Genomic DNA, 25,903 nt, shown 5'->3' with positions numbered 1-25,903 from the left:
GACCCAATAATGCCAGTGGGGATAGTAAATAGACATTTGTCACTTTTTAATTAGCTTACGCCTCGATCCCTTGGAGCAGAGTGACTGTTGTTTACCTTACTACAATCTCTTCCTCTGGACAAGGTGAAATAATTTTTTGATGTGTTTCAACTGTGATGGAAAGGTTTTTTTTATTTTTAAGACACACATATCCCAGCAATGTCCTCTGCCACCCTGTGCGTTTTTTGCCTTGGGTGACTGACTGGCACATATACAGAAAGGAGAGCTAAATTTAATAAAGACACATAATGCGGTGTGTTCGTTGTCACCTGGTACCATTGGATCAGATCTGGGTGGGAACACTGCAAATGTCCTTACCACCTCTTACAATAAGAAAAACAATGAAAAAGGAAAACAACTTGGATCATCTCTTGTAAATCGGCTAAAAATTAACTTAATTTGTTTATTTGTCATGAACATTTGGCAACTATTAATTCAAACCTCATCACTAAGAAGGGTTTCCAGAGGAATATTTCTTCAGGATCAGAGTACAAGCTAATTATTGACACGAGGATGTTCTGTGTAGAAAAATACCCCAAAGAAAAACAAGTCATTGATACAGTCACGAAGTGTAATGAGGTCTTACTCTTTGCTTTTACATTTGATGATATAATCAAACTTTTCTATTACTTTGCTTAAGTAAGAATTAATCTGTTGTAAGACAATGATAGCAGCTTGCTTGGGTATGAGTCAACCTTTGTATGTGTGAATCTATGTTGCAGGGAGGGGCTGAGTGGGAGCAGAAGTACACAGAGGGAGAGACCGATAGGGCAGGCTAACCAGGTTGTCAGATGGACACAGCAGCACCTTGAGGCTTCCAATGTCCCTCTCTCTTTGTTTGTCTGGTTTTCTTTCACTTACAATGGATCTACGTTCAGCTAGAAAAGGATTTGTCATGGTAAAACTGACTGACACCTGCTGTCTTCAAAGTGGATTTTAAAGACAAAGTGGACTCCTTCAGTATGCTGAACCATCCTTCCTGTCACACACACCTTTTGGTTTCCCTTCTGTTGTTGACGTTTCCTTGGGACCGGGCGGTCTGTTCTCCTGGGGAAGGCAGGAGTATCTGGCAGCGACCCAAACCGAGCCCCATTAGCAAAGACCAGTCTTTTCTTCAGGACACCTTCCCCCCAGGGTTCATCTGGGGCTCAGGTACATCAGCCTTCCAAAATGAAGGAGCCTGGAACCAGGATGGGAAAGGCGTCTCCATTTGGGACCATTTCACCCACTCCTCTACCAGTGATTATTTTCCCAGAGAGACCGCAGATGTGGCAAGTGACAGCTACAACTGCTGGGAAGAAGATGTAGCGGCACTGGGATATCTCGGTGTAAGATCATACACTTTCTCCCTCTCCTGGCCCAGACTTTTCCCTGAAGGCAATGCCACTGGCGAGCCCAATGCAGCTGCTGTGGATCACTACAGTCGCCTCATAGAGAGGCTCCTGGAAAAGAAAATTGAGCCTATTGTGACTCTCTACCATTGGGACCTACCACAGGTGTTTCAGGATCAATATGGAGGCTGGAAAAATAACACGTTAGTGGAGCATTTTGAGCAGTATGCAACGTTTTGTTTCAGTACTTTTGGGAGTCGGGTGAAATACTGGCTCACAATGCACAACCCATACCTGGTGGCCGTGCAAGGATATGGGACAGGCGTGCACGCTCCTGGAGAAAAAGGGGGGGTCTCCAGCTCTTTCACTGTAGCCCATAACCTGATCAGGGTGAGTCGTGCAGGGTTACTCAACAACTTTCTTTGTACAGTTTATAAGATCACACACACAGTCTGTGAGCAAACTTTGAACTCCTACAGCTTTATCATTTTATGATAGTCAATGAATGTTTATATTTCCAGATAGGTCACAGGACAGAGTAGCAAACACAGACCGGATCACTGGTCTTTTTCTGACTTTTACAAGTCTCTTAATCCAACATAACTACTGCATATAATTAAGGCAATAATCCACAAAACATCCCCACTCACTGGTGGTTTTATCTGCCTGATGATTGGTTGGCTATATTCATATTGACAGGTTTTGTGATAAGTAAACAGGACACTTAAAGAGACACTAGGGTCAAAGTCCACCACATCAGCACTTTTGTGGTGGAGGGAATCTGCGTGTGTGTGTCAGGAAGTCACGGAGATACGCCTCATTAATACTCACTTACGTTTATGCAGTCAAGCACAGCTGGTCTGCTCCCAGCTAACACCAAGCAGATAGATTAAGTAAATAGTGATTTTCCACTTCCTCATACCGATTAATATGCTGTCAAAATGTACCCTTGTTTTTGCCCTATTTAAAAAAAAATTATTTGATACATTAGCATGACATCTTAATATTCATATGCTAGCGGAATATGTATGAATATCAAATCACTTATTTTCTTTAAATAAAGGATTTTATGTAGAGTCTTGTGTACTGCAAAAGTATTCCTCTTGAATGTTATTTGGTCAGAGCAAAGGAGGCTAAATACAAATGCATGCAATATTTTTAAGATGAATGAAATATATTTTTTCCACTTTACAGTTATGTAATAATTTGTGTAGTAATTTAGTCTAACTCAAAAACTCCTAATAAAACACACAGAAGTATGTGGTTGTAATTAGACAAAATATGTTCAAAGTGTAATCATACTTTTGCAGGCCATTGTCTATTAATATGAAAAAAGGTATTTAAAATTTGTTTTGTTTTATCTGTATTTAATATTTTAATTTAAATAGAGAAGTAGAGAACAGAGAATAAAGCTTGTAATATTTTAATATTGTGGGATTTTTACAAAATACCATGAAATATATTCAGGCTGTCACATGTAATAGGTATTCAGCTAAGATGAATTGTATTAGTTGAACTACTTGTGTACTGTTTTATTATGTTGCCAACAAATTAACAACATCCTTACAGAGTCTGTATTGTTGTTTTTAGGCACACGCCAAAGCATGGCAGACATACAACACTCACTTCCGCCCAACTCAGAGGGGTAAAGTATCCATTGTTTTAGGTTCCCACTGGGTTGAACCCCACAGAGGCCAGCCCACAGCAGCCAACGTTGCTCTCTGTCAGCAGTCGATGGAGGCCATTCTTGGATGGTTTGCTGATCCCATCTTTGGTGCTGGGGACTATCCAGTCTCTCTGAAAATAAAATATGCCGATCTCATGCCCATGTTCACCCCTGAAGAGAAGCTCTGGGTGCAGAAAACAGCAGACTTTTTTGCTTTGTCGTTTGGGCCAAACAATTTCCGTCTTGGCCAGAACCTGTTACACAATGGGCAGAGCATCACCCCAGACCTGCGACGCCTCCTGGGCTGGATAAAACTAGAGTATGGGAACCAGAGGGTACTGGTGGCAGAAGGGGGGTGGTTCTCTGACGCCAGTGTTGGAAGAGAAGACACAGTTGCCATCTATCTGATGAAAAGTTTTATCAACCAAGTCCTACAGGGTAAATAGGAAATCCCTTAGATCTAAACTCTTAAATAGCACATCTAGTTCTTAGAAAATAAATACTGAAGTCTTTTTATTTTTATTTTAGCCATCAAGTTTGATGGTGTGCAGGTATTTGGCTACTCAGCCTGGTCATTGTTGGATGGATTTGAGTGGAATTATGGCTATAGTGTGAGAAGAGGCCTTTTCTACGTTGACTTCAATCAACCAAACGGAACCAGGGTTCCCAAGACCACAGCTCAATACTTCAAGCAAATTGTCAATGACAATGGTTTTCCAGCTGATGAAAACTCATCAACAGATGTAAAAGGCCATTTTCCTTGTAAATTTCACTGGGGGATAGCAGACTCTACACTGCAGGTAAAATGCATCGTTTTACGAGTTATAATTAAAGAAAGCAAAACAAATTCTGGTAGATCATTCATTTATTTTTTCTTCTTAATTTTTTGCTGTTCTGCAGGTCCGGTTCCACCCTTTCTCCCCGCAGTTTTCTGACCCTCACGTGTACAGCTGGAACCTCACAGGAGACGGATCGCTGCAACCGCTCCCAGGGGTGAAGCTTAACACCAGAACTGCCCAGTGCACAGATTATCTGGCTATTCGCAATCATCTCCGCTTGTTTGCATCCACTGGGGCATCTCATTACCGCTTTGCTCTTAACTGGTCTCTCATTTTACCCGAGGGAAGCAGCTCAAATGTAAACACCGAAGCCCTGAGGTAGAGCTCAACAAACACACAAACATCTGAGTGTGGAAAGGTTCAGCTTACTTTAATTTACTACATTTTAATGGAAACATTTTTATTGCTAACATTTTAAGTGTCTTACAGAATATTAATATTACATCAAGTTTTGACATTTTGTCACACTACAACCTGAAATGCCTGAGTATTTTTTTTTTTGATAAATGGTTTTCAACATATTTTTTAAAATTAGAAAATGTCTTGCATGGCTTGCATTTGTATTAAATCCTGTTAACTATGATGCTCTAAAATACAATTCAATGTTACCAGTTGCACTGTTCAATCCAACAAACAAGAATGGAAAGAGTAAGGCCACATAAAGGTTAGGCATTGATCAGATAACCAGTCAAAAGGAGAACTCTAACTCTGGAGAAGCTGCAGAGATCCACAATTAAGGTTAAAAAAGGTTACATATAAATGGCCTTTATAAAAGAGTAATAGTAAGAAAGTATTTGTGGAATCAATGCCATGGAAATTCCCTAAAGACGTTTAAACCTCAATCTTAAATTGGTTCACCCCCTTGTAGGACAACAACCTAAAGAGCTGCTATTTGATAGTTTAGATGAACGCATATTAATGAGTTAGAACGTCCCAAAGTATATTTGGTAATGTTTGGTGATGCTTGAAAACTGATCTTCACAGATACATTCGATCTATTATTAAGTTGAGTTATGTTTTTTAGAAGAATGGGCAAATATTCCAGTCTCTGGAGGTCCACAGCAGGTAGAGACATACCCTAAAAAACTTGCAGTTAACAGGTGCTTCATCAAAGTATTTTCTCACATGTCAAGGATACAAATGAGCACCACAGTTTTTAGTTTTATTTTTGTAAAGGATATTTAATACAATATTTTCTGGTCCCTTCACATTAATTCTGAACAACTTCCCAGTTTCCACTGGAGCAGAGCATGCTGACAACATATTGTTGCCACAACTACATATCAATATGGAAATGGTTTGTTTTGCCTCATGTTATTTACATTTATGTTAGTCTAGTGCATAAACTTGCAAGAAATACATTGAAATGTGTGGTTGCAATATGTCTTAATGGGAACCACTTTAAGGGATATGAGAATCTTTGTAAGGAACTGCATTTCCCAACAATTAATTGACCTTCCTTTTACCCCATTTGTCATCCAGAGTGCAAAAAATAACATCTTCCTCTATACTTCCAAAAGGTACTACCGCTGTGTGCTGACAGAGATCAAGAAGCTAAACCTGGAAGCTATGGTCATCCTGTACCACCCAACACACAGAGCTCCGAACTTGGGTTTGCCAGGGCCACTGCATGCGTCTGGCGGTTGGCTGAATTACACTACAGTGGGAGCTTTTCAAGAATATGTAGCACTTTGTTATCAGGAGCTGGGTACCTGGGTTCACTACTGGATCACCATTAATGAGCCAAACAGACTCATAGATGTTTATTCCAATGTCACAGAGAGGCATCAAGCCACTCATAATCTGCTAATAGCCCATGCCAAAGCCTGGAGGTTACATGAGAGGGAGTATTTTGGTAAACAGAGATCACTGGTGTCTCTTGCTCTGCATGCTGATTGGGCCAGCCCTGGTAACCCTTTTCTAGAGTCACATATAGTGGCAACAGAAAGATTTCTGCTGTTTGAACTTGGATTCTTCTTGGACCCATTGCTTGAAACAAGAGATGAGAAGAAAAAGGGGCAACATCCCCCCCCTGAAATGAGGGAATCTCTGGGTGAAAGAGCAAGGGTATTTGGACTTCCCAAAACACCTCTTCCTCATTTTACCACAACTGAGAGACAGGAGCTGAACGGGGCATTGAGTTTTATTGCCTTGAATCATTTTACAACACGTTTAGTTTCTCCAAATCCTCACAAACAGGACATCCTCCAAAAGAAACCAGCACCCGAGCATGATTGTGTAACTTTCTCAGACCCCACCTGGCTGTCTTCCAACTTGGGGCAAGCTCTGGCACCCTGGGGTCTACGGAAGATGCTGAAATGGGTGAATCAGAGGTATGGCAGAACTCTGCCTATCATTGTCACAGCCAGTGGGATTGATGACCAAGCTTCAGTTGAGGATAACCTAAGGCAGTATTACCTCAGGAGTTATCTACAGGAAGCTCTCAAAGGTAAGCTATCTTGATTGTCTTGTGGAATTATTGGGTATAAGAAACACATGAACAGTCTTATGTTGTGGATGTTGAAACAGAAATCTGTCCCCATAGGTAATACTGCTTTAATGACCATATTAGTTTCTACCATAAAAGTCAGACTTAATGAGATGGCATGAAAATAATCAAACCATAAAGGAAGGGAGAGGCAATTGCTGAGGCTACAGCTCTGATTATTGTTTCATATTTTGCTGATAGTGAACCATACAGTTATTTGTTTTAAGTAGTTTGTTCCCATGTTTGATAATGAAGAAGCCCTTCAGAGTTAAAAAAAAAAAATCTAATTTTTACTTTCTCTTTCCTTTACTCTCAGCCTACCATCTTGATGGAGTCAACTTGCAGGGTTTCTATGTGTGGAAGCTCCAAGATCGGCATGCCCCTCTGTTTGGTCTTTTTACCTCAACCCAGCACCAATCCAAAGCCAAGGCCTCAGTCGCATTGTACAGAAAAATCATCGCTAACAGTGGTTCTTCTAACAATAGCACAACACAACTGTGTAGACTCACTGAGCAGCAGGAAAAATGTTTGACGTGTGAGTGGCTGTTGAAGAACAAACCAATGCTGGTTTTTGGGGGCTGCCTTCTAATAACGTCTGTCATGCTAGCTGCACTCATCATCTTCATTGTTATCAGCAAGAGGAATAAAAAACACAACAGAGGGAGGAAGAAGAGGAGCGAGAACCGAAGGAGAAGAAATAAAGCAACAGCATATTGTTTATGTCCTGATATTAGATATTAACTGTAGTAAGGACCTGAAAAATGCAGAGAAGAACCACAAAATCCACCTGAGTGTCCATCATTAGTGTCTACTTTTCTTGCAGTGACAAATGAGTTCACTTGCAATGTGTGTCACAAAACATGTCAAAACAATTGGTCTTAGATAGTCACGACAAAAAGAAAGTTTTAACTGTTTTAACTTTTTCATATTTTGTCACTTTGCAGACATAGACTTCAATGTACTGTGTTTTTGTTCTACTTGATAGACTAGCACATAGTGGTGAAAAAGATGGAGGACAATGTTTTTTTTTGTTTTTTCTAAAAGCAAAAACCTAAAAGGTGTGGCCTGCATTTGTAGTCAACCAATCGAGCCAATGGTTTGTATCATTCAGGGTATCTTTACATGTATGGAAACTGGATGAAGAGCAACTGTGAATATCCAGTTCTAAATCTTGCCACAGATTTTGCATCAGGGAGAGTCAGTGTAGCACATTAATATGTTTTTTTATCCAGACCATCTCATTGTAACTTTGAGTTGTGATCTTTCTGCAAATAGAACCCCTGCCCTATGTCAAGATTTTTCATAGAATCGCCCCAAATTTAGCTTAATTCATCTTCCTACTAAGTCAGCCAGCTTCACTATCACTAGTGAAGAAAAGTATCCTCACAACATTATGATGCCAGCAACGTGTTTCGCCATGAAGATATCAGTTTTTATTGGCATGTTGCTTCACATCCAGAGTACATTCAAGTTTGTGCTTGTGAAATGACCAAACATGAAATCACTGAAAAAGGCTGTCTTTTAACCAGATTCTTTAAAAAATGTGTCTACTTCAAGTGTGTGATTATTTACGCCTTTACAGATTACTATATTGACCATTTCTAAACCTCCCTAAGACATTCAGTACTGAAAACAACATGAAATAACTTCATGAAAATTGTACAATTTATTACAATATTTTGTGTGTGTTACTCTGACATAATTTTTTTATTTAATTGTGTGTAGTTCTAGTTTTTATACGAAGAGGTCTGGTCGTCCTTAGTCAAGCGTTCGTCACGCTGTGTAATTCTCCTGGGATGGAACAACAGTGCCATCTGGTGTTATTACGCGATTCTGAGATGAAACAATCAGTCTGGAAGTTTGCTTTGAGAAAAAAATAAGAAACATGAAATGCAAGGCTATAGCAGATCTTTGAGGGATTTAATGCAACTGCACCGGTGTCAGTCAAGAGTTAAGGCTTTTAATGGACAAAGAAGTTGCCAGAAGGAAACTATGCATGAAAGACATGACCCTGTTGTGTTTGCTGAGTTTTTGTTAGTTTTTGTCACTTTTAAATTTCGGCTATGAAGTGCTGCTAAACTGTACAGTGGAAAAAATATGTGATGAAAGAAAATTTGATTTACATAAAATAGCTTACGTTTCCCAACAAGATGGTGTACATTCTTTTAAAGCCTGTGGGACTAAAAGTAGAAAAAAAAAAAAACATTTAGCCTTTCATATAGATTATTGCAATCTATATTATTATTTTACCTACCTGTTATTTTTTTTACCTAATTTATTTTAATTATTAATAAATAAACAATAATTTAAAAAATTCCACAATTTGGCTTTTTCAAAAAAAATAACATGCAAACTGTTAAACACGTTATTTCCTTTTTTTTTTTTTTTATCTCATTTTATTATTTGTTATATAACGGTTTTTAAAATTTAGGTTTTGGGGGAAATTTAAAAGGTAAATAATAATAATAATAATAATAATAATAATAATAATAATAATAATAATAATAATAATAATAATAATAATAATAATAATAATAATAGTAATAATAATGATGGGTTTTCGTTGTAAACTGGTCGACCAATGGGAGGGAGCGTTGACGGTGTTGATCACATGACCCCGTCTCCTCTAGACTGCATGCAGTTTTTGGTATTAAAATGTTTTCTGTTCTACCAACCATTGTGTTGTTGCTGCATATTTGAGATGACAGACTCACGTTAAGCTACTTCACCCCCCGGATTAAGTTTCCCACCAACTACGGGGACCGACGAGACGGGAGGCGAGCAACGTTTCAGCTGTTATTTTTGAGTCCGTGTAATTTAAAAAAAAAAAAAAAAAAGTCAGGAGCTGTTGTCGGTAAAAGCAGCTAGCGCTAGCTGACTGGTCGGACTGGCGACGAGGCCCCAACCAAACCGGACGGGATCACTGGGGGAACCATGGCCAATATTGCTGTTCAGAGGATAAAACGGGAGTTCAAGGAGGTTCTGAAGAGCGAAGAGGTTTGTTGTCGTGTTTATCTCTCTGAGTCGGACCTGAATTTATTTCACTTTCTGTGGCTGAATGAGTGACGCTTGCTCACCAAAGTGGCTAGCTGTAAGCTAGCTGTATCGGCTGTGATAAGAAGTGGCGACAAACGTCAGCTCACCATAATGTGCCACTGTGGTCGTAAGTGTAGAGAGAAAAGATTGCTTTAAAATGGCCCAACATATTTTAGCTTACGAAGTTTCTTGAGGATATTATTAAGTAGGGAACCTTCTGTGGTCGCTAAGCTAGCCGGTAAAATCCAAGCAAATGTTGTTTGAGAGTTGTAGTAATTAAAGCATACATCACCCACGTGTTATCTTTACCCCCATATACAACATTTGAAATAAATTTAAAATCACTCTTACACATAGAGCTGTGAATATGCAACAAGTTGTGGGCTACCTTTCATAATCCTGATGTTGCATGAGTTGGCAATTAAGGAGGGATTGTTTATGGTAGCATGGATGGTTAACTGCTGGTGTTTTTACTCTGTTTGCTCTTCCAGACAAGCAAAAACCAAATAAAGGTAGACCTGGTGGATGAGAACTTCACAGAACTCAAAGGAGAAATAGCAGGGCCTCCTGACACGCCATATGAAGGTGAGGTAATTTTTAAGAGACACTGCCAACTTTTGGGGATGATGATAATAATAAATTACACATTGCACAACTTTCTTGACAGTAAGGCTACATCAAATGGATATTTTGTAAAGCTACTTTTTTTTTTTTTTAGCGAAAGCTGAAATCTATGGATTGTTTTTAGGTATTGCCATAAATCATTTTTTCAAGGTTTTTAATGGTTAGAATAAAGGACAACTAGAAACTGAAGCTTATTATGCTAATGGTTGTGGGTCACTACCATGTTAGATGGCATTAAACTGTTCAAACTAGTGTGGTAGCAGCAATGTATAAGATGCTAGCTAAAAAGCTACTTTTAGATGAATTGCTGTCAATAGCATGCTTGTAAGTGCGGCAAGCTCTCACTAGTCTAGCCCCTTAAAGCTCTTTCATACGTGACACCTTTCTTCTAAAAATAGAGAAAAGAACATAAAAATAACAAACAGATTCAAAACAAATAGAAAGTGACGGTCAAAAGACTGTGTTACTCTCAAGGTGCCAGACTTCTACAAAGAGCAAGTACTTTCCTCTTTCATAAACTAATTAGTCACTAACCAATCAAAAGGCACCATGTCATAAGCTCAAACACAATACAATTATAGACGCTTATCTTTTTCAAATAACAGAGTAAATACTTTAACTCACATAAACACAAAATAACATTTTGTATTAAGCCCCAAAAAATGTATATATGGCTCCTACAATGCTATCTAACATTGACTAAAATTTATTAGGTTTTCATAAAATGTAGTCAAAACCATTTTAGCCAAAATTTCAACCTTCATACTATCACTCTTTTAGCATGTTGACTAAGTAAATTAATTAATGCAATATGCAAGTAGCAATATATCGGCTTAAAGTATATGAAAAACAAATCTTTATTTTTCTAAAATGCTAACATTAGCAAGAGGGCTATCACTACTATATGGACAATGTGCTCCATCTAGCATGGAAGCTATAGATTGTAAACTAAAATGCTATTGTTACCTCAACAGATAATTGTCAGGTTGGTCAACATTGATTCACTCTATTCTGTTTAGAAACATTTGCCTTTAGGACAGCAAATACCTTAAAACCTAATGAGAGAAAAGTTCTAAAAGTATGCAGGTTTGAAGGAGGGTTTGGAGAAGGGTCGGAGTGAGGGTTGGAATTAGGGTTGGAAGTAGGGACTTAAGGAGCATTGGGATTAGGGTTGCAAAGAGGGTCGGTAGGAGGGTTAGAAGGAGAGTTTAAACTATGGTTCAAAGAGCGGCTGGAATTAGGGTTGGAATTAGCTTGGGCAGGAGGTTTGGTAGGTTGGAATTAGGGTTTCAAATGAGGGTTGGTATTAAGGGTGGAAGGGTTCAGTTGGCGTAGGCTTTGTGTGAATTTATACCTGCCAGCGTGATGCATCTGTCAATCACCGTTCTTCTTTACATTCTAATTTGACGTGCTTGAAGACATGCCAAAATAAATTATGCAGCAAAAAGATTTTTTACATTTTTGGACACTTTATTAAGTGCAAAGACCTATATTTAATCCCTGTCATGATTATCATCATGATGTCAAGGTTGGATAACATTTTTGAAAGACTACAGCGTTTCAAGGGCCACACATTAAAACTGCTTGCCAAAAATATATTAGGCCAATAAAATGGACTGTCATTGTTGCTGTGCAACATTTCCTTTAATTGCAATCAGAATCCATTTTGGAATATTAGATAATTATATTGCAGTGTCATGTTAATGTGTGCGTTAAGAAAATGTGCATGTGCAGCTCTACTATGAACTAAAACGGCAGAATTTATTGAATTGCAAGCCTCTTTGCAAGATCTGCGTGTAAAATTGAATTGCAAAAGTAATTGCTGTACATGTCAATTATAATTTTGAGCAGTTGACAAGACTTTAATGACCCTAATGCTGTTGTTTTTATGTTCATATATACCCATGGATATGTTGTACAATTATCTTCTCTGAATTAACCTACAAATTTACACATTGCTTTTATATATAGTATATTATCTTTTAAAAATAACCCAGTATTGTTTTTCTGTTTGGAGAATATATTCTTACTGTAGAGTATTTTAGAGTTTTTATTCTTTTTACTTTTGGATGACTGCACATGTCTCCACTTAACATAGTTTGCTGCTGTGACACCTGAATTTTCCCACTGTGGATCAATAAATGATAACTATTCTTTGATGTTGGAAAATAAAAGACCGGTGAATAAAATGTGGATTTACTGGAACCACTATCGCTATTGCAACATTCCTGACCTTTTTTTATAGTTTTGTAGCACTACTCTTTACTAAATCAATTTTAAAAAATGTCATCTCTGTTTTAAATTTCCTAGATATTCTAACCTCTTTCCTTTATTGTGCTACTGGTTCTATTTTTGACAGGAGGTAGATATCAACTAGAAATTAAAATTCCAGAGACGTATCCATTCAATCCACCCAAGGTAAGGTTTCATTTGTTTTGTTGCGACTAATGATCTTCCTGGTGCAAAAAGAAATTCCCGTCACTTTGCTCATCTGTGCACGTCTCCCTGCTTTTTTCAATACCTCAGGTGCGGTTTATCACAAAGATCTGGCATCCCAATATCAGCTCAGTCACAGGTGCAATATGTCTGGACATCCTTAAAGATCAGTGGTGAGTAAATCATTGCCAAGATTTTAAGTTTTTTAAATATTTTTGCAACTATGTAAGATGCATGTAAGATAAGTAAAGAATTAAGGCTAAATAAGATAATTGTGACTATTTCACATCCTAAACCCATTAGTTCTAAGATGCATCCTAAATGTAAAAATATGAGTGAAGGAAACACTTTGACTAATTTTTCACTTAAAGAATCGGCAGCTGTTCATAATCTTTGAAAGAGAACACGATCGGATGGACCATGTAACTTACAGCAATCAATACTTGTGGCTCGCCTTTTAAGTAAACATATCCTGTGGAGAATTATGTGTTCTTGCCCAGGTTCCCATCATACATTGCAGCTCACTTTCTAACACTGGTGGAGTAAATCAAAACCTTAAGGGAACAGATGGACTAGAGCCGTGCCAACAAAATGCTTCCCATAGTGAACAGAGCGAACCGATCCCCACCATGCAGAATAACAGGACGGGGACCTGACGTGTTTATTTCCTCTGTATATTAATGCATTTGCACTGCTGATTTGCTTATGCTCCTCAGATGATCCATATAATTAAGTGTTGCTATTGGTAATGCCTCGATTATTGGCAGTTTTCAATATTTTATTACTCAACCTATAAAGCTGATTCAAATGTATCATAGTTTCTGCTTCATCTTGTGTAGATTTGAATGCACCACTGGAGCTTGAATGGATGGTTAATCATACTGAGTGCACTTATGTATAAGCACTTGTTTTGTTTGTCGTTTCGGAGCTCGCTTAGTTTGTTGCTCATTGTGATGATGTTTCAGGGCAGCAGCCATGACACTGAGGACGGTCCTCTTGTCATTACAAGCCTTACTGGCAGCAGCAGAACCAGATGATCCACAGGATGCTGTGGTAGCCAATCAGGTGTGTGTATTTGTTTTTCAGTTTTATGTATGAATCCGTAGTTGCCTAAAATTCACTGTTTGGTCATATTAAAACATAAACTTACCCCTTGTTTGTATTTGTACAGAAAACTTTTTGAGATCAAAGTTTTTTCATTTATTATTTCTGTGGCTTCTTTCTGCACAAACTATTAAAACTTACCATTCAACCTTCAACTTTTTGTTTGACCTCATTACTTGCAGAATGACTTTTAAATTTTTATGCTAGAATGTAAAAAAAAAAAAGTTTGAGCTGCTACATCTTGTTTATCAGTTCATGTATGCAGCACATTATTCAAGTAAGGTGTACAAAACTATAATCCGAGGATTCCTTTACTATAGTCTGGGTTTCAAATTTATTAGCTGAACTTTCATTTTTAAAGGTTTTATTGAATTCTTTCTGACAAAGGTAAAGATAAGAACTTTTCACCGGACGCTTTGGATGTGTTCAAGTGTCAACTTTAATGATGCTCTTATTGCCTTTTAACTGGTTTCTGGCTAAATATGTCTGGCATGCCATTGGATACAAATAGATAGACAAAAAATTTATTAGAAAATTTATTACAAGTAATCAACAGACTTTAAATGCATCTTTCAGGTATTTTTGGCTTTTTGAGCGACACATAAACCGTTTTGTTTTTGCAGCATTTCTCACATTATTCATGTGCTTTCTTTTACAACATGACACTGTATTAATTAACGTGCAAATAAATGTTGAGGACTCACAGCACCAATAACAATTCTAAGTTTGCAAAAAATAAAAATAATTCTTTGATTCACTTTTGAGATGCAGACATGTAGTTGTTTTTGTCGGTAAAGGACATAAATTAATCTATGATTCAGCAGTTGAGCAATTTAGACTTTAAAAGAGCAGATCTGGCTTTGTGCCTGCATTATTTTGAACTGGAGACTTTATCCTTTGTATATTTGAAAACTATTAGCTGCTATAAATGCTATTTGACTGATGAACTGGGTCATTTATGTAAAGAATGTCCAATGTTCCAATACACTTTGGAACTAGAGCAAGATGCATTTACTTTAATAATGTAGAAGTACTCAAGTGTTTATAAAATCTTTACTAAAAAGGATATTACGATTGTATTGCGTAGAACATTTGCTTTCATTATTTTTGTATGACGTAAATAACATGACATGTATCTGTTTGTAAACTTTCTGAATTTGGTGGCATAAAATGAAAAAGCTGATGAGTTTTCCCAACTTGATATGATCCAAACAGACAAAACAAGACGCCTTTTAGTTGTTAACAAGCTGTCTGCTGAGCCCCCTTCCATAAACTCATTTTTTGTTTGTTTGTTCACCCCTCAGTACAAGCAGAATCCAGAGATGTTTAAACAGACAGCAAAACTCTGGTCTCACGTCTACGCAGGAGCTCCCGTCTCCAGTCCGGAGTACACACGCAAAATAGACAAACTCTGTGCCATGGGCTTTGAAAAAGTGAGCATGCTTTAGTAAACGTCAAGTTTCTCTCTTCACCAGTGTGTGTCACAGTGCTGCATGATGCTGCAGATTAAAACCGATCTTTGTTTTTGTCTCCAGAATGCAGTAATAGTGGCGTTGTCGTCAAAATCCTGGGACGTGGAGACGGCAACAGAGCTCCTCCTCAGTAACTGAATTTTGACACCCTTCGTGTTCCTCCTGATCCACATGTCTGTCTTCAACCGTACACACCCTCTTTCCTCCAAACTCCTGCTGTCTGAAGGCGAATCCTGCTCGAGCCTATCCTCTGTTTTTACACCGGACACGTTCCCCTTCTTCTCCTCTCTATCTTCACCGTGTGACATCTCCTCTGTCCCGTCTGCTGTATCATACTTCAATCATCTGCTCTGTCAGCTCTTACCTCTGGTTTCTTTAAGGCCACCCAACATTCCACTTAGTGATACAATCAGCAATCGACATCCACTTTGAAACAAAATAGAAACCAAACCCTACCCACATCTGTCACTCTGTCCCAGTTTTCTGGCTCTGTCCAAAAAGCGGCTGTCAGCGGCTTATCCTTGCCTATGCAGTGCATTTATTTTTCATTCATGCTAACCTTTTCGTTGTAGAGGGTCAAGCCATTTAAAGCAGCTTTGTTTTAGTTTTTGCTCCTGATTCTTATTCAATAAACTTTTGGCATGTTTTCTAAAAAAAAAAAAAAAAAAAAACAGAAGAAGAAATCTCGGTTTTAAAAATTCTTGCTCCCAACTCATTCGGTTTGGTGTCTTTCCACTATTAAAACGAAATCAATTTTTTGACATCAACAGTGCGCAGAAAACTGAGAACATCTGGCTAATGATATATTGCAGTGTCAGTATATTTAATTTGAAGAAAAGATGAGCATCAGAGTAAACCCCAGTCACATTTTTGTTCTGTCACAGAGGAGTTCAGCACTGACTGTAGTACACCGTGTAGGTGGGCTTATTCTGCGTTCTTGAAAACAACTCATTAAGCGTCTTGCAGGTGTTCTCACAGTAGCCATCCTCATGCCAAGTTTCCCCCCCCCTCCCATCAGTCGACATCTGGCAGCTCCTGTTGGAGATCTCTCTCCTACACTTTTGCCACATAGCTTGAAATAACTTTTCTTCATCTGGCCTTCTCCTTTTCTTTTTTTAAAACACTTTTATTTAGGAACATGGATGCATTTGATTTCTTGTTTTTAATCTGAGAGAAAAGCAAACAAAATTGATGTTCAACACAACTTGTGACAAGTCTAGAATTAATTGCATCAACAAATAAATGTCAATGACTCATCTGTAAATAAAAAGATTAAAGTCTGTGTAAATTAATCTGTGCTCTGCTATTTCTTTTCTGATAAAAATGCTATTTGTTGTCTGGCTGTGCAAAAATATTTAAACCTCAAACATTGCGTATATTTAGCCTCCTGAGTCATTACTGTGTAGAATAACTATTTGCTGCAACTACAGAAAAAAAGTCTTTTGGGATATTTCTCGATTGTTTTGCAAAATGGCTCAAACTCAGGCACATCTGTACAATTTTCAACTCTTGCCGCAAAATTTCTGGATTCAGATTTCTAATTTCGACTGCATTAGATCCTATTCATTCTAGAAGGTGAACCTCCATATCTTGAAAGTCATTGATTTGTTTAATGTGAAGATATTTAAAGTATATGAGAACCTATTCTTGGCTCTAATATATGCATTTCCTTAAAGGTTAACCATAACTGTTGATAAACAGAGGATTTATTTATGCTCAAGGCAACCTTGCTTTATACATTTAATTGCTTCTGCATGCATTTGAATAAAAAAAACAAGGCCGATGCACTGCATTAACTCAGGGATTCAACCTGCAGGGGTTTATTTTGCAGCAAAAATGGTGCAAACCACTCGGTTTAAAAAAAACATCCAGTGGCCAAGCATATCATAAATTGTGTGGAGTCATAAAATTGCTTTTGCATTCAGCTCATGTACTGTATCCTTTTAAAGAACTTCAAGAAGATCGTTTGTGAGCTGTATTCAGTTTTCAGGTTTTTGCCTTTCTTTTATTGGAAACAAAGTAGGTACAACAGATGACTTGTTTAATACCAACTTGTGCCTCTGAATCCATCCACAAATCCTGCAAGTTAAATGAACATTTTTCACCTTGCTTGCACCAAATACCACACTACAAAGTGATGAGATGTTTGGATTTAATTTTACTGCTCTGCAAAATTCATCCACCCCCAGGCGGTTTCCTCTGTTGCATACTAGATGTAAGCATCTCATGAGTTCACAAAATTTAGCTTTAAGGCTCAATATTGCTAAAATTTGAAGTTACTGTATTGCAAGTTTTACTTTTGAATTCATCCTGTCCATGAAAAATCTATCTAGAATTTTATATACACTGATCATTTAATTCATTGTTAATGATCTTTGTTTGTTTTTTTAGGCGAGAATGATTTTCTTTGTTTTTTATTTTTAAATTTATTGTGGATTCTTTCCAGTGACTACAGGACCCAAATGATGCCTACAGGCTCAAGTATATATACATTCATACTGCGCAGATGGAATTATAAAGAAGAAACGCTACTTCTAAAGATTTTAACGTCTGCTCAAATCAACATCTATGCTGGTAAAACTTGAAGATTGGGTGTTCCCAACAGGGCAGAGATCCCTGACATACGTCAGTTTCAGCCATATATGACATTTATGATGGCCTCAGAAAGAAGTGCTGCTGCAAATGATTCTTAAAACAATCCGTTAAATTTGAGGTCTAAATTGGAATAGCCTTATGGTGGAGCCCCTGGAAAACATACCAAATGACATCACTTTGAAAGTAACGTATTTCACATTTCTCGCCCTATTTTCTCGCAGGGTTTTATAATGTTGCATGCGCGAAGCGGTGGCCCAGCTGGATGTACAGCATAGTTGAACGGAGAAAAAATTCTGTATGTGTAGTGAGGCGATGATTCGTGGGCATCCTGTTTCCCTCGCTCTGCTGCTGCTATGTGATAGCCAGAGTTTGTTTCCGTGTCCCCGTCAGCCAGACATGCTGCCTCCCCCGCCAAGCAGTGAGAGCTGCAGGGACGGCCAGATGAAACGGTGCCTTGCTATCTACAACTGAGTTCAACTGGGGTTGAACGGGCATCATGTAAGCCTTTTAGGGGAAGGAAGCTGTTGGATTTCTTCTTTAAGTTACCTTAACTTTGATCTGGGAGATATCTAAAGATGTTCAAGATGATCCAGGTAATCTGTTTGACTGTGCTGCTCCCTGAAGGTGAGTTCGGAACATTGTGTTTTTCTCCCTCACATTTGGCTTTTCTCATTTTATTTTTATTTTTTGAATAGCTTTTATAATCAAGTAGGTATAGTTTAATAGGTGCATATTGCCTTTATACCATTTGTTTCAATAATATGTTGTTGAAAATACAATTTGAATATAGAAGTTGGCAACAATAAAGAATACATTTTCCAGCATTATGAAATGATAACAACCCATGATCTACAGCTTGGAAAAAAAGTCAATTGTAATCATCTCATCTAAACCAGAACCTCGTCTTATTTTGTCTCTTCAGTGGTTTTCTGCGCTCAAGGCCACTATGCCCAGAAGCTCCTGAACGACCTGATGGAGAATTACTCCAGTGCCCTTCGGCCTGTGGAGGACACAGACAGAGCGCTCAACGTAACCTTACAGATCACCCTCTCTCAGATCAAAGACATGGTGGGTACTGGGTTACAAGCCCGTCTCATAATGTGCTGTACACTAAAATGCCACATATTCAGAGTTGGGTGATAACTAATTGCATTAACTCACATTTACCTGAGTTACTTTTTGGAAAAAACAACAATGCAATATGTGTAAAGGGGTATTTTTATTGTGCTGCAGTGGGACAGCCAAGTCAAGGATTGAGGCCTCTGTTCATGAATTGCAGGCTTTATCCCTGTGCTGCACGTTTTGCTTTTACTTGAAATTTTATTTTGAAGTACACATTTCTGGACACTTTACCCTCTGTGAGTAACTTAACCCTCTATGGCATGACTTTTTATTTTTGTGGGGAAGAAATATTTTCCTGCATTCTTTGGGAGCTTGGTGGTCCCTAATTACATGTCAATCATAAAATCGGACTCTGACACCTCCTGGAACCAGATTTGGGTTTGTTGCCTCAGGGTAACATTGGTCTAGAACACCAAGATTGTCTACACTGATTATGAGAAATGAAATACAAATCAAACAAAAACTATATTCATAAAAGAACTATTTTTTGGACAAAAATATGTCAAAAATCATGCCCCCCAAAAAATAAAATAAAGGAGCAATGTGAGGTACAGCTATGTGGTTTGTTGCCTGAGGGCAACGCCATGCCATAGAGGGTTAATTGAATGAAGAACAAGCTTGTTCAATCCCAAAATTCAGGTCACATGTCCAGTTTTTTTTTGTTGAAAGTTTCATAAGTTTTATATGGAAAGTTTCATAAGTTTTGCTTTATTCCAAATAAAGCCAAATTTATTTGGAATTTTTTTAACCAAATAAATAATAATAATTAACTGATTTTGTAATTTAGTTATTTTTATTTTTGCCCATAAAATACCAACATTTCCATATAACTTTATGTTTTGGTTCATCTGATTATTATGTAGTTTTTAAATGTTAAATAATTGATGTTTTATCAGTTATTCAGCCTTTTTACCCAATGCTTTTTAGTCTTACTTAATTAATTTCTTGGATGGCTACTTTTTCTTTTACTTGAATAAAAATATTTTGAAATTGTGCTACCCTTACGTGAGTACAATTTTTGCTGCTCTAGCCGCCTTTACACATATTAAAACGTTCAACATATTAAACATTTTTACTCTGAAGCAAGTAAAGTGTTTAAAAATCCCAAATGATCTGTCTTCAAACGTAGTTTTGCATTCAAAATGTGATTGTGTTAAGTGATGATTCTGGGCAGAATGTTTTTCAGTTGCATGACAAAATAATGCCAGGATATTACTCACATTGCTGTAAAACATAATAGTTCTGATTAAGTTAATTTGTTAAAACCAGAGAAAACACAACGAGCTGAGATGAATCACATGGAAATAAAACGGATTATTTGTGCTGAGTGGTCCAGAGTGAGATTTTTCCCTGAATTACTGTCACTGCATTGATGCAGCAGAGCTTTAACCACTGATGGTAATAAATGAGAGGTAGACCTGTAACTGTTAAAACCTCCCTGCATGGTCTACTTGTACACAACTGGTTCAGATTCCCGTTCAGGTTCAGTGACGTGTCAGACCTCAGTGAATCACCAGCTGAAATGTGGATGCGTTTAGAGAGACTGCGCACCATCTTAATGTAATCTATCTACCAAGCTGTGTGTTGCTGTTGGCTTGTTATATCAGAGTACACATGAAAGAGAGCTGTGCAAAACTCTGAGTGAGGGTGTTTTGTTACTCGATGCGGCTCTCTGTTCTTTGCTTATGGGCCCTTTTTCACCTGATATTGATAGATGACTCTGGACTTCTATTGTCTTGAACATTTCAGTGTCTCTTGCCAAGCTGTGTTGATGAGCATCAAGGAAAGAAATTAAGGGCTCATGTCTTTTTGCAGGATGTTTAGGGCACTTCTATTCTTGATTATGATGTTCTTTGAATCAAAATAGATTATAGAAAGCATATCAGAATCTACAGCAGGCTGCTGCAGGGAATGTAATCCAAGTCCTGCCCTGACAGCCCCCAGACTATAAAGTATTAATGCCCTTGAATTTGTGGAAGTGGAAGCAAAAAATTGCTTAGCTTTCATTGCTTCTTATAAGTATAAAATCTGCAACATATGGATTGAATTTGTATACAATATTTCTAACTCTTGATACTCCATTGCTGAGTCAACACTTTGCAAATAAAATCCCCTCTATTGCAATTTATAGCTAGAACGGTTTTAAGTTTTTTTCTCTATCAGCTTTGCACATCAAGAGTCAGACTGGATGAAGAGAATATGAGCATAGATTTTTAAGTCTCTCCCTACAATCTCAGCTGGATTTAGGTGTGGACTTTGACTGGGCCATTCCAACACATGAATCTGCTTATCTAAGCCACTCTGGCTGTTCAGGGTCGCTGTCCTGCTGGAAGGTGAAACTTCACCCCAGTCTCAAGTCTTTTAGAGACATGGTCTGTCAGTTTAGGGGGACAAGCTTGTCTCAGCCGGTTTGCAATTATAAGATGCACTTTACACTTTTGAATAATGTATTGAAAAAAATATTTTTTGAGTTGCTCAAAGTGTGTGGTATTGTTTTATAGGCTAAGGTTGCTTTATACTTCTCCACAGCTTTATTTCTGATCTGTCTGTTGTGTTCCTTGGTCTTAATGACAGTTTTTTTCACTTATGTTCTCTAACATCCACTTCCATGTGAAGTGGACGGAATGGAAGATTCTGTCCACTGAGATTAGATATAACTTATTACACAGATATTATATCTAACTTTAAATATTTTGCTCTCCCCATGTGCTTTTTCACTGGGAGTGTTTTTAAATAGCGTTTCTCATCTTTGTGCCTTTGTGTGTGTGAAGGATGAGAGGAACCAGGTGCTGATTGCCTACCTGTGGATTAGGCAGACGTGGCACGATGCCTACCTGAGATGGAACACAGAAGACTACGATGGTCTGGACGTCATCCACATACCCAGCAGTCTGGTCTGGCGGCCCGACCTCGTCCTCTATAACAAGTACGCCAGTACGTCGTCCAACGCAAAGACATGTTCACACCAGATATCCATCTGAGAAAAATTGTGAAAATGTTCTTGGTGGCCTGTTTGGATGAAATATCATCAAAATTACACATCGAATGGATCATCCATTTTTAGTTTTTTTGTTGGGAGTCAACTTTTCTTTCTACCTTCAGAGCTGATGATGATTTCTCAGGACCAATGGACACCAACGTCAGACTGCGCTACAACGGAGAGATAACTTGGGATGCTCCTGCCATCACTAAGAGCTCCTGTGTTGTGGACGTCTCTTATTTTCCATTTGACAGCCAGGAATGTAACCTCACCTTCGGTTCTTGGACGTACAATGGCAACCAGGTAAAGAAATATGGGTATTTTGTGTGGGATTTATTTTCTGTAGTGACACATTTGTAGATATTTATTTTTTCAAATTTCAGTACACCACTTCTGCTTTGTCACCCACCTCTCCACTTCCAGGTGGATATCATTATGGGCATGGATAGCGGTGACCTCTCTGATTTTGTGGAAAATGTGGAGTGGGAATGCCACGGGATGCCGGCCACGAAGAACGTGATAATGTACGGCTGCTGTTCCGATCCGTACCCAGACATCACCTACACTGTGCTCCTACAGCGCCGCTCCTCCTTTTACATCTTTAACCTCCTCCTGCCATGCTTCCTGATCTCCTTCTTGGCTCCTCTGGGATTCTACTTGCCTGCAGACTCTGGGGAGAAGGTTTCCCTCGGGGTGACGGTTCTCTTGGCTCTCACCGTGTTCCAGCTCATGGTGGCTGAGAGCATGCCTCCATCAGAAAGTGTGCCTCTCATAGGTGAGAGTGTATTTTTATTATTGTGGACACTGAATAAAGTATCAGTCTGTTCATGTTGGTACTTGTTCCACAGGGAAGTACTACATTGCCACTATGACCATGGTCACAGCCTCCACAGCGCTCACCATTTTCATCATGAACATTCACTTCTGTGGCGTAGAGGCCAAACCAGTCCCACACTGGGCCAAAGTACTTATCATTGACTACATGTCCAAGATCTTCTTTGTATACGAAGTGGGCGAGAACTGTGCTTCTGGCTCTTCTTCTTCATCTTCTCACTACCTCCAGGACGACTTTTGCCACCCACAGGTTAACTCTCACATTCATGCGAATGGAAAACCCCGGGGTCCCGGCAGCCAAGAGGACCAGCAGCGCCACAGATACCCCCGGCCCCAACCCTCCAAGCAGCACCAGCAGCACAGAGTGAAAGTGCAGCACCACATTACGAGAGAAGAGAGCGGCCATCTCTCCAGATCCGCACCTGGAAGGTATGAAGGCTCCAACGGTAAAATCACAATGAGCGACTGCTGCATGGAAGACCAGAAGCCTCCAGCTCATCTGGAGGACCAAAAGTGTCCATGCTGTCCTGAAGACAAAAAGCCTCCACCTCAGGGTCCCACCGTGACCTTTGGCCCCTGTGTGTTTTGCAGCTTTGGCAGCGGGTTTCCTAACGTGGACACCAAGCTGGTCCGCAACGTGGAGTACATTGCTAATTGTTTCCGAGAGCAGAGGGCCACATGTGCCAAGGGGGCAGAGTGGAAGAAGATTGCTAAGGTGATGGACAGGTTCTTCATGTGGATTTTCTTCGTCATGGTCTTCCTTATGAGCATTCTTGTAATTGGCAAGGCGAAATGACCAACCAGTGTGGCTGGAAATCTGACCCAATGAATGCTCTGTGGTCTGATGCAAATGGATGATAAGACCATATCATGGTAAACATTTGCTGTTATAAATGTGTGGGAGTTGATTTATAGGGGTGGAATATTGATGAAAAAGAAAGAAAATGGCAGAGAAAATTTGTTCTCTGTCTTTAACAAGCAACGTGTGCTATACATCAACAAGAAAAATGTTGAATTAACAACATAATGGCATTTTAGATTTACCCAAGGTTTCTAAAATTTCCATTTTGCAATTCAAGATTCAAATTGTCAGATATCTCTGATCATTACATTGTTTTATGTGATTTGATCTGTTTTGTTTTTTTTCTCACAGTGTTTAGGTTTGAGATCTTTTTTTATCTTTCTGTCTTGAAATAAGGCTTTTGGTTAATTTCTGCCCAGGTGACTTCTTGTAACAGCTCTGGTTTAAGAGTGGCTTACACAGGAGATCTGACCTAGTTGTAACTCAGGTTTTATTCCTGGCTTTTGAGTCTCTGGCCACCACCATGACTTGTTAACCGTCCAGAGGTTTTTATTCAGGATGGTTTCACGAGCCTGTCAATGCTATTATTATCGCTGATGCGTTCGGCTTTTCTGCTATATTTTTCCTTCCACTCAACTTTCCACGGTACAAACTCTGAACATCTGTTTTCGTAAGGAATAAAACCTTTAGCTCTCTACTGGACAACTGTCAAGTTTTCAGGGTTTTCTATGACTGTGATGCCTATAACATGATATTTCTGCATCAAAAAAATCACATTAAAATTTGTAACATTAAACTTTTTTGGGTGACAAAATTTAGAATTTTTGTTCAGCTGTAAAAAATTATCAAAATTAAGAGAAATCAAAGGTTGAAATAAAAAGGAAACTCTTCAGGGGATCCCAAATAAAATTTTCAGTTCACTTTGCTGTTGCAACTATATAATTATATCCATCTCTGAATACTGTGATCTGAAACTCTTTGTTGCAAATAAACTTTCAACATCTTATTAATTTGAGGTAAGGTTTTTCAGCTTGTTATGTTAGGATCACTGCTCAATTTTCTCATTACCTCGAGACATCAAAGCCCTGTTTTCTGAGATTATGGGGTGATTTCATTTTTTTATTTTAATGCAGAAATCGTGATGGTGATGCTGGCAGGTGGAGGAAAACATAAATTTCTGTCATAGATTACCTCTGAGTGTCGCAATAGTGACGCTGAGGGAAGAAGCCACACATTTTGAGACATTAATCAGCTTTTAATCTAATAAGCAATTTTTAGTTGTTCTCAGTTTCAATATATCTGTGTTGGTACAAATGTATTTTTTTAACTGTCTTTCATTGTCAATGCATAGCCAGATTTGGAAAAAAAAAAACTTTTTAGGACCTCTGTTTAGTGCATATTAAATTCTTTGCTATTTTTTTTTTTTGCTTCTCCAGCTTCACAATATAGCCTGTTTATGAAAACAATATATTGATATATTCCTTTAGTCTTATTGATAATTTATTTTCCCAAGCAATAGAGTCCACACATGCAGCAGGCTTTTTGCCACGCAGTGTCTGTGTCGACACAATCATCGTTTTGATTTGAATGTTCGTCATCATCTGATCACTGACTGAACACATGTGGGTGGATCTGCTGTCAAGTTAAAATATGACCAGTGGAGACAGCACATGTCTTATTAACAACTCTGAAATCAGATGCCTCAGGGCTACGAGGTGCTGCGGATCCAGAATCATTTTTCTGTTCAAATCATCCAGTGAATAGTTAATGAGCAAGCTTTGTTTGCTGCTCTGCCAGCACAGCAGCGAGGATGTAAGGCAATAGGGAGCATCAATTATGCAACACAAAGTGTACACTCTTACACCCCTTTCCTTTAAACCCACCCCAGCCTCTACCTTAAACTTTGCAAGTCCTTTAAATGTGTTGGCGGTTGTGTGTTTTGTCTGTGTATGCAAACATGAATCCAAGGCAGGACAATGATAAAAATAAAGGGCTTGAGGGCAGAAGGAATGGTGGAATATGTGGAAATAGCTTGATAAAGAACACAGGAGGTTTTAAAAGTTTGGAGGCACCAGACCAAAACTTAGAGTTATTTTTATTTCGTATTCTCTTGCGGTTTTCTTCATAAAATGTGTTTTCTCTGTGTTTTAAATATGTTTTTCTTGGCTTCAGTGGTCCAAAGAGCATTGCTCCAGAACTCTTGAGGTTTATAACTTTGTAACCATAAGCCATGATGTCCACTTTTTTTTAAAGAGGCTTTCTGTGGGCGTGCCGGATGGCGTAGGGGTTAGCACGACCCATATTTGGAGGCCTTGAGTCCTCGACGCGGCCGTCGCGGGTTCGACTCCCGGACCCGACGACATTTGCCACATGTCTTCCCTCCTCTCCTTCCCCATTCCTGTCAGCCTACTTTCGTAAAATGGACACTAGAGCCCACAAAAGACCCCCTGGAGGGGTAAAAAACAAAACAACAAAAAAAAGAGGCTTTCTGCTGGCAATCATACAAGTAGATTTGTCCAGGAATTTTTTGAATTA

General features: G+C 38.6%; 3 protein-coding genes across 5 annotated transcripts; all 3 read left to right on the top strand.

The window, feature by feature from the left end:
- The first annotated feature begins 799 nt into the window (after positions 1–799).
- klb (klotho beta) lies at positions 800–8,505 on the top strand. Its single transcript, XM_014470412.2, has 6 exons — positions 800–1,760; positions 2,961–3,474; positions 3,565–3,836; positions 3,937–4,193; positions 5,396–6,324; positions 6,680–8,505. The coding sequence occupies exons 1-6, from the start codon at positions 1,002–1,004 to the stop codon at positions 7,102–7,104; spliced, it is 3,156 nt and encodes a 1,051-aa protein (XP_014325898.1). The 5' UTR covers positions 800–1,001; the 3' UTR covers positions 7,105–8,505.
- Positions 8,506–8,975: 470 nt separating this feature from the next.
- Positions 8,976–15,706, top strand: LOC102229303 (ubiquitin-conjugating enzyme E2 K). The gene is made up of 7 exons (XM_005795286.3): positions 8,976–9,360; positions 9,891–9,984; positions 12,383–12,441; positions 12,550–12,632; positions 13,425–13,524; positions 14,868–14,996; positions 15,099–15,706. Exons 1-7 carry the CDS (start codon positions 9,298–9,300, stop codon positions 15,171–15,173), a joined length of 603 nt encoding a protein of 200 aa, XP_005795343.1. The 5' UTR covers positions 8,976–9,297; the 3' UTR covers positions 15,174–15,706.
- A 707-nt stretch (positions 15,707–16,413) lies between these two features.
- On the top strand, positions 16,414–24,165 carry LOC102230700 (neuronal acetylcholine receptor subunit alpha-9-II-like). 3 transcript variants are annotated; one of them, XM_023328928.1, is made up of 7 exons: positions 16,414–18,254; positions 18,553–18,698; positions 21,524–21,678; positions 21,855–22,035; positions 22,156–22,507; positions 22,581–22,995; positions 23,158–24,165. In XM_023328928.1, exons 1-7 carry the CDS (start codon positions 18,206–18,208, stop codon positions 23,360–23,362), a joined length of 1,503 nt encoding a protein of 500 aa, XP_023184696.1. In that variant the 5' UTR covers positions 16,414–18,205; the 3' UTR covers positions 23,363–24,165. The 3 variants fall into 3 exon arrangements, with proteins under 3 accessions (XP_023184696.1, XP_005795518.1, XP_023184697.1); XM_005795461.2 differs by having other exon boundaries at positions 22,581–24,165; XM_023328929.1 differs by lacking the exons at positions 16,414–18,254; positions 18,553–18,698 and having other exon boundaries at positions 21,592–21,686; positions 22,581–24,165.
- Positions 24,166–25,903: the final 1,738 nt, after the last annotated feature.

Source organism: Xiphophorus maculatus, chromosome 23 (assembly GCF_002775205.1).
Source record: "Xiphophorus maculatus strain JP 163 A chromosome 23, X_maculatus-5.0-male, whole genome shotgun sequence".
Classification (NCBI taxonomy): domain Eukaryota; kingdom Metazoa; phylum Chordata; class Actinopteri; order Cyprinodontiformes; family Poeciliidae; genus Xiphophorus; species Xiphophorus maculatus.
This window is presented reverse-complemented; position numbering and strand designations above follow the sequence as displayed.